General features: G+C 33.0%; 1 protein-coding gene across 9 annotated transcripts in view; it reads left to right on the top strand.

The window, feature by feature from the left end:
• BIRC6 (baculoviral IAP repeat containing 6) overlaps positions 1 to 14,802 on the top strand; it is a 238,238-nt gene that overhangs the window by 120,773 nt on the left and 102,663 nt on the right. For all 9 annotated transcript variants that reach the window (XR_004521845.2, XM_033838758.2, XM_033838755.2 and 6 more), the window contains 6 exons: positions 3,151 to 3,278; positions 8,790 to 9,352; positions 10,300 to 10,475; positions 11,457 to 11,553; positions 11,701 to 11,895; positions 12,691 to 12,891. Coding sequence is in view for 8 of the 9 variants with exons in the window: in XM_033838758.2 (XP_033694649.1) it covers positions 3,151 to 3,278; positions 8,790 to 9,352; positions 10,300 to 10,475; positions 11,457 to 11,553; positions 11,701 to 11,895; positions 12,691 to 12,891 (1,360 nt within the window). In the remaining variant the exon portion in view is untranslated. The remainder of the gene's footprint in view (positions 1 to 3,150; positions 3,279 to 8,789; positions 9,353 to 10,299; positions 10,476 to 11,456; positions 11,554 to 11,700; positions 11,896 to 12,690; positions 12,892 to 14,802) is intronic.

Below are 14,802 nucleotides of genomic sequence, written 5' to 3'. Positions count from 1 at the left end.
GAATGGGGGATGGGGGATGGGGGTGGGGGAAGGAGGGTGAGGGAAATTGAGAGGTACACATTTCCAGGTACAAAATAAATGAATCACCAGTATAAAATGTACTGTGTGGGGCGTATAGTCAATAATAATGCAATATCTTTTTGATGACAGATGGTAACTAGTCTTATTGTGGTGAGCATTTTGAAATGTATAGAAATATCAAATCACTGTGTTGTACACCAAGAACAAATATAGCATTGTAGGTGAATTTTACTTCAAAAACAAACAGGGCTTCCCTTGTGGCGCAGTGGTTGAGAGTCCACCTGCCGATGCAGGGGACACAGGTTCGTGCCCTGGTCTGGGAGATCCCACATGCCATGGCCGCTGAGCCTTCGCGTCCAGAGCCTGTAACAGGAGAGGCCACAACAGTGAGAGGCCCGCATACTGCAAACAAAACAAAACAAAAAGACACAAACTCATAGAAAAAGAGATCAGATTCGTGATTACCAGAGGCAGGGGTTGGGGGAATTGGATGAAGGTAGCCAGAAGGCAAAAACTTGTTGAGAGAGTAAATCTTGAGACTTCTCATCATAAAGAAAAAAAATTTTTTTCTTTTATTTTGTATCTATATGAGACGATGGCTGTTCTCTAAACTTACTGTGGTAATCGTTTCATGATGTATTAAGTCAAATCATTATGCTGTATACTTTAAACTTATGCAGTCCTGTATGTCAATTATATCTCAAAACTGAAATGAAAAAAAATATTGCTTTTGTTAATTCAGAAAAAGAAGATATATCAGAGCTTATAAACATTTTTAGTCTAACCAGAGATTTCTTTTATATCAGTTTAGCTTTTGTTATATTGTACTGCTTTAAAAAATATCTTTCCTTCATTATATTTCTTTTCACATAAAATATATTTAGTGTTCATAGCATCTTTCCAATGGACGTTATTCAAGATTATCTTGCAAGGTTGTCATCTTTTATTTCTTAGCTATGTGCTTATCTATGTGCTAGGTCTAGGTGCTGTTCTAGGTGCTAGGGATTTAAGTAGTTACCCTGTCCGAGTCTCTGCCTTTCTTGGAGCTTAAGTTCTGTTGGATACATTTAGTCAGTACTCTCATACTGAATAGACTTGATTTTTGTAGATCATCATAAAATAAACCAGACAAGGAAAAAAATGAGAAGGAACAAACTACTTGTAATTAGATTGGGCCAGAGTTTTGATGGGGGTAGAGGCATGTTATCAAGTGATTATTACACATAAAGATTGCATGAATTTGGAATGTGAAGATTCCTGAAATCACTAATTCCAGCTTCTTTATTTTACATATGAGTAAACATGCATTATCTGCATTGCCCACAATTATACAACTAGTTAGTGATAGAGCCTAGGTGTCAGGGAACATGCCGCTGTATAAAGTAGTGTTTTTTCCTCTCTTTTTTTTTTTTTTAAAGGCAAAGTAAAAGTTACTGAAGGTCAAGCTTTCCTCAGATATTTTGGTTTTGTAGTTTGGTTATGAATGTTATGATTTTTATACTCAGTGTTAGAAATTGTTAACTTTAAAATGGTTTGGAGAATTACATTGCATTTTGTTTTTTCCAAAACTCCTCTAGGGTTTTATGATCATAACATTCCAAAACATACTTCAGGGTACTTGGTGTGGTTCTCACTATCATTTTTTTTTCATTGAAGAGATAGAAGTTTGGGAAAGCATTGTTTTTACAAATAGATACAGGTTCGTTTTTAGCTTTAAGGGGTTTTTTGTAGGGTTTTTTCCCCAATTCACTTTAGTATTTGCTCTGCTAGTCATTAGAAGCATGACCTTTTGTGAATCACTTAACGTGAGTCTGAGTTCTTTTGTTTTGAAATGGGATAATTAAGAAGATTGTGAAAATCAGTACATAAGTTCTTTGTGCTTTTGAAAGCATTATAAAGATATTCTTGTGTAATTCAGGTGAGTCTTTTTCTGTATTGAATTAAATAAAAGTAACATAAGTTATTCTAAACCATAATGAAAAAAATATTGACAATAGAAGCTATAATTTTCGATTTAAAATAAGTATATCAAGATCTAAAAGCTTAATTGGTTTCCTGCTATCACTGTTAATATTTTTGTTCTTCAAATGAAAAGTTTCACCCGTATGGCTCTTGACTTAACGTTTGATGCTTTTTTATTTTTTTTTTCTCTACAGGGAAAGAGAATTTTTTTTTCCACATCTTTATACAATATTGTGTTAGTTTCTGCTATACAACAAAGTGTATCAGCTATATGTATACTTATATCCCCATATCCCCTCCCTCTTGAGCCTATCCTCCCTCCCTATCCCATCCCTCTAGGTCACCACAAAGCATTGAGTTGATCTCCTTGTGCTATGCAGCAGCTTCCCACTAGCCATCCTTTTTACATTTGGTAGTGTATATATGTCAGTGCTACTCTCTCACTTCATCCCAGCTTCCCCTTCCCCCGCCGTGCCCTCAACTCTGTTCTCTACGTCTGCGTCTTTATTCCTGCCCTGCCACTAGGTTCATCAGAACTGCTTTTTTTTTTTTTTTTTTTTTTTTGCGGTACGCGGGCCTCTCACTGTTTTGGCCTCTCCCGTTGCGGAGCACAGGCTCCGGACGCACAGGCTCAGCAGCCATGGCTCACGGGCCCAGCCGCTCCGCGGCATGTGGGATCTTCCCGGTCTGGGGCACGAACCCGTGTACCCCGCATCGGCAGGTGGACTCTCAACCACTGTGCCACCAGGGAAGCCCCAGAACCGCTTTTTTAAATTCCTTATATGTGCGTTAGCATACGGTATTTGTTTTTCTCTTTCTGACTTACTTTACTCTGTATGACAGATTCTAGGTCCATCCACCTCACTACAAATAACTCAGTTTCGTTCTTTTTTATGGCTGAGTAATATTCCATTGTATATAGGTGCCACATCTTCTTTATCCATTCATCTGTTGATGGACATTTAGGTTGACAAAAGATTAATCTCCAAAATATACAAGCAGCTCATGCAGCTCAATATCACAAAAACAGACAACCCAATCCAAAAATGGGCGGAAGACCTAAGTAGACATTTCTCCAAAGAAGGCATACAGATGATACTTTTTAAATGAATAATTCTGTAGATGGGATCAGTAAGCAGTTGTCAACAGAATTTCATTTCTCTTCAGGTTGGTCCAACAGCTACGCAAGCTATGCAAGAATTTCTTACCCGATTACAAGTGCATCTTTCTTCAACATGTCCTCAGATATTCAGTGAATTTTTGCTCAAGCTAATTCATATACTTTCAACAGAAAGGTAAATGTCAAGGTGTTACATATATTCCTGATATAGAAGCAATAGGTAATCCTCCAAATTAATTTTCCCTTAGCATTTGTTGGGAGTTTATCTGGGAACAGATAAGCAGGACGATATTAGGAATTAAGAGGGAAAGGTTTATTGGTATGTTTCCCAGTTGTTTTCACTTCTTTTCATTATGGCTCTCCCAGATCCTGAACTCCTTCTATTGTGAAAGGAATAACGGGTTCATAGATTAGGAAGTATAAACCTTCTAGGTGAAATTTACTTGAAGCTGTTTAAATTATTCTAGAATACAGGTAGAGAATTAAAGCTACCAGCAATTTTATTTGAAACCTATATTTGATAAAACCCAAAAAAGATATCTTAAAAAAGAAAATTAAATACTAATCTCATACAGAAATGCTAAATAAATTGATTACCAAAGTCAGGCAATAGGTTAAAAAGAATAAACTGTGACCGTGATGGGTTGATTCTTAAAATGCGTGAATGCTTCGATATCATATATCATATTAATGAGTCATTTTCGTCAAGTTTAAGGCATTTCATAAAATCCAACATTACTTTCTGATAAAACTTTTAATGAAATATAAACAGTATCATCTTAAAGTTACAAAAAACATTATGAACAAACCAAAGTCTAGTATGTTTGATTATTTTAAAACTTCCCATTAATATCAGGAAGAAATTAAAGGTGCTGTTTGCTGTATTTATTATTTAATTTCATTGTGGAAGTGCCAGTGAATTTTTTAAAAATTTATGTTAGAAAATGATTAAGATCACTTGTAGATTATGTCACTCTTTAAAAATTAGTTCGAAAATATTAGAAATCAGAAAAAGGTATGATTTATAATAGTTATAAAATTAATAATTTATTCATAATAATAGTTATTTTTCATAGATCAGTAGCAAAATGCCTGAAACCAGTATAAAAATTAACGCAAAAAATTTATATGGCGTATGTTTTCATAGCTGCAGAAAATTTTATAGTACTATCCTCATTTGTTTTCTTCCTCCTTTATAACTATTTTAAAACACTAATGTGGTTGTAGTTCAACTTGTTTGTAGTGTATACACAGTGAAGCACAGGTGTGGGAAGGAGTAGATTCACAAAACCAAAAACATGCTGTTACGGTATGCATCTGTGTATTTGGAAAACATGAACTTGAGGTTTTTGTGTGATGTAAATAAAACCAACTAAGAAGCAAAAACCAGTTACCATGGAGTTCATTTTTCTTTTAACTAGGCTTTTTTTTAAACTGTATGTGAGACCTCTAAACACACTCATTAGATGTAGACTTTAGTATCGTTCTGTCTGTGTAGGGTCTAGCAGTAAAAGGTTTCATGTGAAAATTCAGTGCATTTACTCTAACATTTCCTACAGAAATATCAATCTTGTTTTAGTTTATAACATGCTGTCTTTTTTTAAAAAATCTATTTTATATCTTTTTTTATAAGTAAAGGTATTTATAGGTTTACGTGCCTCAAAAACTAATAAGAATTTTTTTTTCCAGCTCCTCTTCCACCCTGTACACACCTCATACATTTCCTAGCACATTTTCTTTAATTGGGTCCATAACATTGGCCCAAATATATTCTTAGCTTTTGTTTTCTTTGTATGTTTTTAAGAAAGTGTCTGGCATCCGTATAAATTAGCCTGCAGCTTTTTAGTTCAATTAATACTATAGGTTGAGAAGAAGTACCCAGACTTCATATGAAGAGGGCAGTCATTTATATCACATAAATGTTTTGCAGGTATACTCTCTTGGTCTGTGGATTATATTTTCATTTTCTTAACAATATCTTTGAAAAAGCAGCTTTTAATTTTGATGAAATTTTGTTAGCTTTTTCTTTTATTTATTATTATTTTTGTTTCATAACAATATCCTTGCTTAACCCAAGGTCATAGAGATGATTCTCTATGCTTTCTTCTAGAAATTTTATTGTTTTAGGTTTTACACGTAGTTTATATTGAGTTAAATTTTGCATTTGGGTCTAAGTTCTTTTTTTTCTTTTTTTTTCTTTTTTTTTGCCTGTGGATGATGTCAAATTGTTACTATACCATTTGTTGAAAAACACATCCTTTTTAAATTGAATTCTCTTTCTGCCTTTTCCAAAAATCAATTGACCATATTTGTTTTGCTCTATTTCTGGACTCTATAGAATTGATGTTTTTGTCTGTTCTTTTCCGATAACACACTGGTTTGGTATTTTTATATTATTTCTTGAGGTCTGGTAGTGTGGATTTTCCAACTTTGTTCTTGTTGTTTTAGAGTTGTTTTGGCTATTCTGCTTTCTTTGCTTTTACATGTAAGTTTTAGGATCAGCTTATTGATCCCCTACCACCCCCACAAAAACAAAAACAAATCAAACCAAAAAAACACTTCTGCTCCATTGTGACTGAATAAGCGTGAATCTGTAGATCAATTTGGGAGGAGTTGTAGGTATATTTATAGATACAGATATAGTTATTCATATAGACATAGATACAAAAATATAGTTATACGTAGAGTTATATATATATTTGTGATTTTTCTTTGTACAGTCATGTGGTTAGTGAATAGTACGTATGTCTTTTTGCTTTTTCTGCACCTACTGAAATGATCGTATATTGTTTCTTCTAAAATCTGTAGGTATGATAAATTACATTGTTTTTTTTTTTTTTAAGTGTTGCTCAGTATACATTCCCAGGATATATACTCACTCGGTCATGATGTATTATCCTTTTTATTTCTTGCTTGTTTAAGTAGTTAATGCTTTGTTGCTTCCCTGGTGGCGCAAATGCTTTGTTGAAGATTTCAAAATCTCTGCTTATGAGAGATATTTGCATTTTTAAAAATAATGCCTTTGGTTTTTATGTCAGGATAATCCTGGACTCCTAAAATGAGTGTTTCCTTTTCTGTTTTCTGGAAGAGGTTGTGTAAATTGGATTATTACTTATTTAAATATTTGATAGTAATTGCCATTGAGACAACCAGGGTCTGGAGTTTTCTTTGTATTAATAGAAAAAAGTTTCTACTTATTTTATAGGTAAAAGATTATTCAGGTTTTCTTTCTTCTTGAGTGAACTTTGGCAGTTTGTGTCTTGAAGGAATTTGTTCATTTCATCTGTGTTGTTGAATTCATTATTTGTAATTTTTTCAATTATGCTTTTAATGTTTTATAGTATGTAGTTTGATTCATTCTATCATTTCTGATATTGGTAATTTTAATCTATTTATCTTGGTCATTCTTGCTAGAGGTTTATAATATTATTGATATTTTCAAAGAACCAACTTAAAGCTTTGTTGATATTCTTTATTTTTTCATTTCCAATTTCATTAAATTTTGCTCTAATAGTTATTATTTCCTTCTTTCAGTTTTTCTTGTATAAGTGTTTGACAATATGTGTCTCTTAATTGATCTGTTAGACCACTTTACATTTAATGTAGTTATTGATTTAGTGGACTAAAATGTATCACTTTGCCAGTTTTGTTTATTTAATCTATTCTTCCCTTAAAAATTTTTTTTCTTGCCTACTTTTGGATTAAGTAATTTTTATAATGATTTCATTTTGTTTCTAGTATTATTATTTATAACAGAAATTTTGATTATAGTGTTTTCCCTAGCTTTGCAATATACGTCTTTATTTCATCACATTCTGCTTTCATATATTATTATATCTTAGCTCACATATAATGTAAGAACTTTAGCAGTAAATTTACAGTTTCTTTGTCTCATCTTTTGTGATGTAGGTATCATATGTTTACTTTTACATATGCTGTAAACATAATACATCCGTACAATTTTTGCTTTGGATAATCACATATCTTTTAGACACTGAAGTAAATAGTATTTATGCCTGGAAATGGACAAGCCTCTTCTACTGGGTGATTAGTGTGAGGATTTGAATCACTCTTTTCAAGATTTGACCTGGCTTTGGTTTTATTGTTGCTATGGTTACCTTTTGTGTTTTGTCAGCTTCAAAATGATCTAGTTAGCTTCTGTTTCGATGTGAGTCAGGGTAAAGGGGGTGGTTTCCAGTTTTATTGTTCCATCCTTAGCTTTTGTTGTTCCTTATACATTTGTACCACAGAGGGACTCTCTCTCCATGGCTCCATCTCTAGCAGTCAACTGCTTTTGCTTGTTTCTTAATGTTCACTAGACTCCTAGTGATGGCAGGTGTTTTCCGATATTGTGTCCAGCCTCAGTCTTTGGCAGGCCCTCTGTGACTGAACCTCAGGGGAAGGAGCTTTCTCAATAAATTTTTCCTTCTTTTTGTCAGCCAAACTCTGGCTTATATCTTTGGCCATTTCTGAGGAGAGCATTTCCTTCTCTCCAGTGGTAGGAAACAGCTATTGGTATTTGAGGGGTTTTTTCACTAGCACCAAATACATGGTGTCTTTTTTAACACCACTTCCCTGATTATCTGACATCAACCTGTGTCCTACAGTTCAGTTCTATTCTGCCACTATCCAAAGTTAGCCTCAGGTTTACAGTTTTAACTGTTCAATCCCACAAGACTGCCCTTACTTCAGAGGGCACTTACAAGTCCAAGGTCCCCAGGTTACCCACATTTTTGTATCATTTGACTACAAATTCAAGGGTTCTCACAATCCCCCCCTCAGGTTCAGTAATTTGCTAGAAGGATTCACAGAACTCAGGAAAAACACTTTATTTATTTTACCAGTTATATAAAGTATAGCTCAGGAACAGCCAGATGGAATAGATGCACAGGGCAAGATATGTGTGGGGGTTGGTGAGGGAGGATGCCTGTGAATGGGTATGAACTCCAAGGGTTCAGTGTTACCACGCTTACATACCTGGGGTTTAACAACTTGTAAAGTATTTTAGCTGAATTCTTCTTAACCATATGCATATTGCCAGCATCTCGACTTCCCAGATTCTGCGACAGGAAAGCCAATGCTCATATTCTGTCTTCTTGGAGGAGGTGCCTATCTTTTCATGGATTTCAGGCTTTTTGGTACTCTTTTGACCTTAGCTCTCTGATGGGTTCAAGAAAAGTTATGACTTTAGAGTTAATTTGGCTTTTTTAATTGGTAAATTGGGGCCAATGACCTTTCCAGCTTTCTATTTCTTAGGCATAAGTAGAACTTGAGAGCATTCAATTTTGATGCATAAGAATTACTTGATTGAATCTTAATTTTTGAAAATCAAAATCAGTAAGAAATATTTAAACTAACAACATTTGAGGTTGTAACAAACCAGAGCTCATTCATTATGAGGAGTGCCTTGTGATATATAATTATTTTAGTCTGTAGCTTCAAAATCATCTCTTTGATTTACTTGTCCTTCAGTTTTCTATTTGGAAGGGAATTCATTTTTTATTTTATATGATAAAATGGAGGCAAGAACAAGAAGAACTCAGAAGAGCTGGAAACTCTTTGCTACAAAATGAAATAGTGAATACCAGCAGTTTAATTATTGTTTAGCTTTCTTGTATTCTGGTGGTTACTCCTTTCAAAACAATTTAAAATGGATTAATTTTTAATCCTCTCTCTTTTTCTGCAGGGGTGCCTTCCAGACAGGCCAAGGACCTCTTGATGCCCAAGTAAAGCTCTTAGAATTCACTTTGGAGCAGAATTTTGAAGTCGTTTCAGTTAGTACTATTTCTGCTGTGATAGAGTCTGTCACTTTTTTAGTGCACCACTATATCACTTGCTCAGACAAAGTAATGTCTCGAAGTGGATCAGATAGCTCAGTGGGTGCTCGAGCATGCTTTGGGGGACTCTTTGCCAACCTCATTCGTCCAGGTGATGCAAAAGCAGTTTGTGGTGAAATGACAAGAGATCAACTCATGTTTGATTTGTTAAAACTGGTTAACATTTTAGTACAGCTGCCTCTTTCGGGCAATAGGGAATACAGTGCAAGAGTGTCTGTGACCACCAATACGACAGACAGTGTTTCAGATGAAGAAAAAGTTTCAGGAGGCAAAGATGGTAATGGAAGCAGTAGTAGTATTCAAGGATCACCTGCATATGTCGCTGACTTAGTGTTAGCCAACCAACAGATAATGAGCCAGATTTTGTCGGCTCTGGGCCTGTGTAATAGCAGTGCCATGGCGATGATAATTGGTACGTATTAATATTAAGAATATTAATCTTATACTTGTTTCTAGTACTATATCTCTTTCCTTTAGCAATGTATGAATTCATTTTCTTTTTACTTTATAATGCAGAGTTACTTTTTTGTAAACTTCTTAGCATGACTGATTTTTATTAGTGAAAACTTTTATAGAGTGGCTTCAATCAGTTGAAAATTTTTAAGTGTGAATTTTTTAAAAATTGGAAAATACTAACAAAATAACTTGTAGTGAATTAAGAAAAAAATCAGTCTTGTAAGTTAGGTACCATAATTTATAGTCACGTATCGCTAACATTTTAACGGTGAAGAATTTCACATCGAATTTTGTATTAGGGAATGAGTAAGATTTATTTATTCACAGTTTTTTAAAAAGTGAAGTATAAAATTTTGTTCAAGTTTAACAGTTTCTATGACACATATATCAATGTAAAATTTATATATTGTTGCTTTACTTTTCTACCTATTTGAAAGCTAATATGTTAATTTTTTTAACTAATTAAACTTCTGTAAATTGTGACAAAATCCATTCCTGATATATTTTTGCTTATTAGTATTTCTTTTTTCATGTAAGGGAAACAACCATATCTTTTTGATTAAAAGTTTTGAAGTTTAGTCACATAATAGTATCACTTATTTTTCTCTCCTTTTCTTTTTGGTATGTATAATGATGTTCCTCAGTCATGTAATAGGGCAACTTTATTGTTACCAACAACAGAGGTATCTCCTATAAAAGATACCAAAAAACATCCTCTACTGAATGTTATGAGAGATATTTTAATTTCTAGATATGTGTATATGTATACACACACACACACAGCTTTTATGTACCCATCCTTCAGTGGTTTGGGGGTAAAATGGCTTTTAAGACTCTATTTTAATTATTATGGTTTTTAAGGATATGCTTTTTAAAAATGTGTCATCTTTTTATTTAAACTAGGGGCAAGTGGATTACATCTCACCAAACACGAAAACTTTCATGGTGGGTTAGATGCCATATCAGTTGGGGATGGATTATTTACCATACTGACAACACTTAGTAAAAAAGCTTCTACAGTTCACATGATGCTGCAGCCAATTTTAACCTACATGGCCTGTGGATATATGGGCAGACAGGTAAGTTCAATCCAGCAACAATTGCAGTAATTTAAGTAGTTACTAGCAATGGGAGCAGAGAATTATTTGTAAGACAGAGACAGAGTATTCTAGTTATATGTTGGAAAATGAATGGAGTCAGCAGGTGAGAACTATAGATTACTAGTAGAAGTTGGAGAGGAAAGTTTCCTTGAAACTGTCAAAGATGACTACAGTGATGTAAGAATAAAATGTTTAACATATTTTTAAATTTTAGATTTTCTTTCCATTGTCTTAAGAAGTAGTTCTTTCCTTTTCCCTAACCATAGCATAGTTGAAAACCAACATGTTCTTCGTAGATGTTACATATGAAAATTTAATATGAGTATTTTTTTTCAAGCTTAAATTACATATTTAGTTTCCTTTCAGTTAAAAGGGGTTAGGGTCATTTTAAAAGAGACATAGGTTAGAATGTTACTACTTTTTAAATTTCCTTTTTAAAAAATGAGATTTTAGGAGCCAGTGTGATTATTTTAATTTCTAGTCCATTTACCATTTTTTTCAAAAGCAGATTTTAAAACAGTTTCTTAAGGAATCTTCTATATGTCAGTGTATAATTACCATTTTCATAAATATACATTGCATGTGTATATATATTTCCCCATTGGAAGATACAAAGATATTTGAGAAGGATACATGTTTTAAATGAAAGTACTGTCTACTCGAAAACAAAATCGATGCACATTAATTTCAGGTAGAAAATGATAATAGTAGGTAAACACAGATGCAAAAAATGCTGAGTTCAGAGAGGAGACTGTTCACTTCCTTTTTGATTCAGGTTAAGATTTCCTAAATATTTTGGCAGACATTTTGTATTTAGTGATTTAGGTTAAGGTTGCCATTTTATAATAATTAACTGTAAAAGAATATTACATTCAATAAGAAATTTAGTTGTCGTAATTCACAGGAAATTAATAATCACCTTTTAAAAATCACAGTATACATGTATGGTTTTCTTTTTAGGGCTCTCTCGCTACTTGCCAGTTATCTGAACCATTATTGTGGTTCATTTTGAGAGTACTGGATACTAGTGATGCCTTGAAAGCATTCCACGATATGGGTAAGACAAAGTTACAAAACTGTCATTTAAGTGTAACCATTTGATAGTAAATTATGTTCTTATTTTTGTAGTCTTCTGTGAAAGTTGACTCAATGTCAAATCAGCTATGTTAAGATAATTTTCATTTAGTATTCTCTTTAAATTTAGGTGGTGTTCAGCTCATTTGCAACAATATGGTTACTAGTACAAGGGCTATTGTAAACACTGCAAGAAGTATGGTATCAACTATTATGAAATTTCTTGACTCTGGTCCGAATAAAGCTGTTGACAGCACTTTGAAAACACGAATACTAGCTTCTGAGCCTGACAATGCAGAAGGGATCCATAACTTTGCACCCCTGGGTAAGAAAAGAGTTATTTCATCTTATGGGTATGAATTTAAGTAGTAGTTAATTGGCTGGTATGAAGCAAAAATAGTTGTCAAAGTAAATTGATTGTGTTACAGTATCACCATTTCAATTACAAGCCATTGATTTTAAAAGTAGTAGTTTTCCAAACATTCTACTGATTAGAAGGAAGTTTTTAATTGTTCTTTAGTAGTAAAATTTGTTTTTATTTCTGAGTTTAAATAGAACACAATTTATGAAACTAAGTAGTAGATTCTTATGTCAGTTTTCATTGTAAATGTTAGTTTTAAAGGACTTGTTCCTTCTTATTTGGAGTGGTACTTTTTTTTATAAGAAGTTTCAGATTTATATAGTTATTCTTTTTTTCCATTCTACATAGTTTCTTTTTATATTTTTCTTTTCATATTTCTAACTCATGAATATTGACAATTTAGAATAAAGGTGATTATTTTCAAGCTGAAGCCTGTATTGGACATTGTTTTTTACTTAAATCATTTGAGAATTACTGTGCTAGATTTGTTGTTGCTAGTTTAGTTTTCATTTGACATGTTAGTGCATAGAAATTAGGCAGCAGTTAACAGTGAATTTGTCGCCTTGCCAGTTGACTGGATGTCCTGAGGTTTTGTGAATACTGTAACAAATTATGCTAAATGTATTAAGTACATTCATAGTATTAAATGTTCATGTTTTTAGCTAATTTTTCTAGTGTAATTATTATGGTTTGAATAGTTCTTGATGCCTTATTGGGTTTCTTTTGCAAGTTTTTATTTTATTTAAAATACTTCTGTAGGTACAATCACATCTAGCAGTCCTACTGCCCAACCAGCTGAGGTGCTTTTGCAGGCCACACCACCCCATAGAAGAGCTCGCTCTGCTGCTTGGTCCTACATCTTTCTGCCAGAGGAGGCTTGGTGCGACCTTACCATTCACCTTCCTGCAGCAGTGCTTCTTAAAGAGATACATATCCAACCTCACCTTGCATCTCTTGCAAGTGAGTAATATTTTTTGTAAAGATCCATCATGAAAATAAACTATAATTTAGAAGCATTTAAAAAATGAGAAAAATACTTAGCAAACAGTGATTAACTTAGATACAATTTCCAGATCGCTTAATTTTGAACAGTTTTAATATAATATTTAACACTACCACCGAATCATTTCCCATCAAATGAATTGACATGGCTATTCCCCTGAAACAAATAGAGTGTGTGATGAAATTTAAACAAATATATTCTAGTTATATATTATTTTGCCTTTCCTCTTCCCTCAAATTTATGAAGCTATCTATATAGCATTAAGATAAAATGAGTTAGTTTATACAGCTGTAGACAGCAGTCTTAGTTTTTCTAGGCTGGTCCTCAGTCCTAGCTCTGTAAGGTGAAATTAGCATAGATTCCCCTTCCCATTGTAAGGTAATTACATCTGCCTTAATACTTTGAATGTGATATTTTGAATATTTATGATCTTTAGATTTTTAATATTTTGAGTATCATTCAATTGATGCATTTTCATTGAATACATTTTGTTGTAACTTCGCAACGTTAAATAATTGAAAAGAATTTTTAGAAAAGTTGTACATTAAAAGGAGCAGGAACTCCTTTAAGTATTCATGAAGGAATATGAAGTACTATTTTAAGTTTATGAGGGTCCCCAAATTCTTTCAATATAAATATAATAATTTGTACAGAATTGTTGAAGTTGTCACAGTCATTTATCTTCATTGATTGATTCTCATTGCTGTCATATGTCACTGAGTAATTTAATGAAGAACTATAGGGAATTTTGTAGACCCCTGGCATATTTGGAAGAATCAATTTTTCCACTTATTTGCAAGATTAGATTATTATACTCTAATACAGTTGTGGAATCCACACGTTAGATAAAAATAGATATAGTGAATAAAATGGCAGAAGAAAAATAGACTAATGCACAGTGTTTTAGCAGGTCAAAAATAATTATATTACATGGCAAAATATAAGTCAGTGTAAGACTTAGGGGATAATCTAAGATGAGGAGGAAGCTCCTTTTATTCAGAAGGAGAAAGTGGTTCATGTGAATGGTGGCTTTGGAGTGTAGCTAGAATTTGCACATAGGAATTGGGACAGGAAGGATGTTACAATGGAGAACTCTGTACATTATGAAAAATCAGTAGGTTAGGTGTTCTCCAATACAAGTGTGATTAATAATTTTGGTTTTGGATTGGAGCAGAAACTGAAGATATAGTGTGTTTCAGTGGAAATAACATAGCCTTTAGAATCAAACATGGGCTTGAATATAAAATGTGCCTTTGTTCATTGGGGGGTTTGGATTATTTAATCTCTTTGTCAGTTTGTATTGACAGATTCAAAGAGATTAAATAATGTGGATAATACTTATCTCAAAAGGTGAGATTAAATTTAAAAATTGATGTGACTTGTCTAGTTCTCAGTGTAAACCAGGAGTGTAATTGGCAAATAATAAAAGTTACTTCCTAATTTTACAGTTGAAATTAAAGTCAAAGTTCAAAGGTTGTTTTAGTTGATAGATAAATTTATTATATGGGCTTCCATGTTTGTGAGAAAGAAATTTTCCCATAACAGCTGCCAGTTATTACTTCATTGGGCCTTCTTAAATTTTAGCAGGAAATGGTTTTATTTTTAAGTATTCTGGATGTTTGTTTAAATTTTGAAAGGCAAAAACAGATTAGAGGCAAAAGCAATTTCTAAATTCAACTGTGTTTAAAATCATAGCAGTATGGTAGTAGTGAAATAATGAGTTTGTGAAAAAGTACTTTTTAAGTTACATTCCTCCCAATTTACAACAGTAAACCATAGCATATTAATCACCATATTGTTGGTGATAATTCTGAGTAAAGTAGAAATAATAGAGTAAGTTATTGCCTATTTTTCTTTTCTTGGAGCGA

The sequence above is a fragment of the Tursiops truncatus genome, chromosome 14 (genome assembly GCF_011762595.2).
Source record: "Tursiops truncatus isolate mTurTru1 chromosome 14, mTurTru1.mat.Y, whole genome shotgun sequence".
Lineage (NCBI taxonomy): Eukaryota > Metazoa > Chordata > Mammalia > Artiodactyla > Delphinidae > Tursiops > Tursiops truncatus.
Note: the sequence above shows the minus strand (reverse complement) of the source record. Positions and strands in the feature narration are given on the sequence as shown.